Here is a 3,798-nt window from a genome sequence, read left to right on the forward strand (position 1 = left end):
TATATTTAGATATATCAACCTAATTCTCTAAGGATTCTAAGACTCATTGTGGTGATGACACAAAGTTACCTAAAATGTTATAATACTTCATTTTTAATATATAGGGGATATCCGTTTGATTAGAATAGTAAGGGAAAAAATAGGGGTCAAAAGGAGCAATTATGAGTGAGCGTGTCGTGCCAATAAGCCAATCCTCTCTCTATCTCTCATCACATGACACCATGGCCAATCTGCTACTTGTTTTTACAATTGATATATTTTATTGATTATAATTGAGAATTATTTCATCCGTTCCTAAATGTATGATGTTTTATAGAATTTTGATGTTTCAATATATAAGATGTTTTTATTTTTCTAGGTAATTTTTACTTTATTAAAATCTGTGATTCCAATTATATTTTAATAGTTTATTTTATAATTGGTTAAATACCATTAATTTATAGTTTTAATGACACTTTCTAGACAAAAAATAGTTTTCTTAATATATGTGTTTCTATCTAAACATCTTATATCCAGATCCAGGAAGAGAGGGAGTAGTAAATTACCTTTTTTTTTTTTTTGCCATCTATAGTATTATTATAAGGGTCTAGGTCCAAACTGGACCAAACCCAACAATATTTACAGCCAAAGCCCAAAAGGGCTCAAAACAACATAAAAACATATTAAACAGAAGCCCATTAAAGGTAAGCCCAACACCGAAATCAACCCGACACGTCAAAAACACGTGTTTACCCCTCAACTGCGAGACAAACACGTGTCACCATAACCCTACTCCTTTTCCACCGCCGAAACCAAGCGGCGTTTCACCGGAATCCCCCTGGTTCACATGCATCTTCCACGGCCGTGCTCTTTTCTTCGGAGAGCTTTCATCGATCAACATCGATATCTCATCCAGAGCCACGAAGCCGGCAGACACAGGATTAAGAAATCCGAACCTCCATCTCGTTTGCCTTCCACGCCTTATTTTCATTCTTGGAGAGCATCAATCGATCTATTCGAGATCTCATCCAAGAAAGCCAATCCGACAAACCAGAACACCGTAACAGATAACCCACCGTGAATAAAGATCAAAATCCAAAAGCCGGCGACGCAAGGTTTTGAAAGCCTCCACCCCCCGGAATCTTAGCCGGCGACGACGAAACTAACAGAGCTTCCTCATCCCAAAGTCAGAACAAAGACATGCACAGCGAAAAAACGGAAAAAAAAAACACAAAAATCGGACCGGCGGTGGCTGTGGAAGCCCACTCTGCCGACCGAAGAACACTATTTGCGATGGTGATAAAACTAGAGAGAAGGAAGAGTGTTTTCTCTCTCTCCTAGACTTTATCCACGAGTAGTAAATTACCTTATCGCTGTCAGTCGACAATGAAAAGAAAAAGAATCAAGTAAATACGAAAATAGAAAAATTGAGGGGAAAAGTGGATAGTCGTGAGGGACCCACAGATGGAAAGAGAATAACTCGGTCGTCCGGTCCATTCGTCACCGTCCGATGTGTTATTTTATTTCATCTCTCACCTTTGACCACATCTCTTTGCTCTCTTGGTAGTAGGAAAGAAGAGCTCTGTACTTGTTGTTATCTCTCTGCCTCCTCTTTTTATCTCCATAGGATCTCTTCCTCTGTTGCTAGCTAGTTTTTGCGATGGCTGCTGGAAACGAAGTCAACCTTAACGAATGCAAGGTACTTTTCTTTCTGAAACGAACCATTCACTTTTGCTTTCTTCTCCATCTTTTTTTTTTTAGTTCTTAGCCGATGAAGATCATCATCATCATCATCATAGATTTATAGTACGGACGTATCTGTAGACGTCCCATCTGACATTAAAATTCTTCTTCTTGTTCTGTAGAGAATAGTCCCACTCAACACATGGGTCCTCATTTCCAACTTCAAGCTCGCTTACACCCTCCTCCGCCGTCCCGACGGCTCCTTCAACCGTCACCTCGCCGAGTTTCTCGACCGCAAAGTTCCCCCCAACTCTTTCCCCCTCGATGGCGTCTTCTCCTTCGACCACCTCGACTCCTCCACCAACCTCCTCACCAGAATCTACCTCCCAGCTCCCCTCGACCCCTCCCGCTACGGCGCCGTCGACCTCACAGAGCCTCTCAGCACCACAGAGATCGTCCCCGTTCTCGTCTTCTTCCACGGAGGTAGCTTCACTCACTCCTCCGTCAACAGCGCCATCTACGACACTCTCTGCCGACGGTTAGTGACCATATGCGGCGTTGTTGTTGTCTCCGTTGATTACCGGAGGTCGCCGGAGCATCGTTACCCTTGTGCTTACGACGACGGATGGAACGCTCTCAAATGGGTCAAATCCAGAATCTGGCTTCGGAGTGGTAAAGACTCCGATGTTTATGTTTACTTGGCTGGTGACAGCTCTGGAGGCAACATAGCTCATAATGTTGTTGTCAGGGCGACCAACGAAGGAGTTAAAGTGTTGGGGAACATTCTTCTTCACCCTATGTTTGGTGGGGTAGAGAGGACTCAGTCTGAGAAGAGACTTGACGGTAAATACTTTGTTACTGTTCAAGATCGAGATTGGTATTGGAGGGCTTTTTTACCTCAGGGTGAAGATAGAGATCATCCAGCTTGTAATCCCTTTGGTCCTCGAGGTCGATGCCTTGAAGGAGTCAAGTTTCCCAAAAGTCTTGTCGTTGTGGCTGGTTTAGATCTTGTTCAGGATTGGCAATTGGCTTATGTCGATGGGCTTAAGAAGAGTGGTCAGGATGTTAACCTTTTGTATTTGAAGCAGGCTACCATTGGGTTTTACTTCTTGCCTAACAATGATCACTTCCGTTGTCTTATGGACGAGTTGAAAAAGTTTGTGCACTCCATAGAGGATGATAGTCTAAGCAAGTCAAGTCCTATTCTTCTGACTCCATAGCAACATGAATATATGTCTGCTCTATGTTGATGTTCTATACATGAAGAGAAGAAGAAGAGGATTGGATTTTGAGTAAGCTATTGTGTAGTGCTCACTGCTTAGTCACGTTTTTTGTGTCTTCATTAGTCTACTGAAGCATCATATGTCCGGCTTATTGTGAGATTTTGTTGGTTGCGCCGGATGCAAAAACCAATTCTGTTATCGGCATGTATCGGTTTAGGGATAAACCGGAAAATGGTACTTTGCTTGGTAGTATAGGAGATAGTCTTTAGTTGGCTCTTGAGTACATTGGGTAAAACTTGTCCTTGGCGTGGATTTGTATGTTTATATTAACCTTTTTGTCTTCCATGCTTTTAATAAAAAGAGCATGTCTTTGTGGTTCTAGTTTTTTCACCTTATTCTCGTTTTGTTTAATTCATGCATTGAAGGTTTTTGCCTTACCATGCACAAAACTTTTTTTAAAAAAATACCCCTTTAAGGTTTTCCAATTTCGAACCCATTCAAGCATTTGCTCTGCCTTTGCTATAACTGCAACAGAAACATATTTAAAAAAAAAACAGAGGTCTAAGAGAAAACCCTAGGGAGACATATTGCAATGGCGTTTGACTGAGTAATAAAGACAGAAGGTAGATGAAATGAATGTGAGAGAAGAAAAAGACAAGTGTTGTGTGTGCATTTGAGGCAAAAGCTTCACAATGCCAAAACCAAACCCCATCCACCCATATGATAGAAAAAATGCTTACAAAACCAAATTTAATATATATATTAAAATAATGTTGGACAAAACTATCAAAATCATCAATAGATTTTTCTTTTATATTACTTACCATTACTTTGGCATCTTTGGCTTATTGCTTCTTCTATTTGCATGTATTTGATTTGGAACTTTTGGCGTTTCCTTGTAAGTGGGTTTTGA

General features: G+C 40.9%; 1 protein-coding gene across 1 annotated transcript; it reads left to right on the forward strand.

The window, feature by feature from the left end:
• Window positions 1–619: 619 nt before the first annotated feature.
• Window positions 620–3,266, forward strand: LOC106393551 (gibberellin receptor GID1B-like). The gene is made up of 2 exons (XM_048760316.1): window positions 620–1,678; window positions 1,845–3,266. The coding sequence occupies exons 1-2, from the start codon at window positions 1,640–1,642 to the stop codon at window positions 2,880–2,882; spliced, it is 1,077 nt and encodes a 358-aa protein (XP_048616273.1). The 5' UTR covers window positions 620–1,639; the 3' UTR covers window positions 2,883–3,266.
• Window positions 3,267–3,798: the final 532 nt, after the last annotated feature.

This window comes from Brassica napus, chromosome C6, assembly GCF_020379485.1.
Source record: "Brassica napus cultivar Da-Ae chromosome C6, Da-Ae, whole genome shotgun sequence".
Lineage (NCBI taxonomy): Eukaryota > Viridiplantae > Streptophyta > Magnoliopsida > Brassicales > Brassicaceae > Brassica > Brassica napus.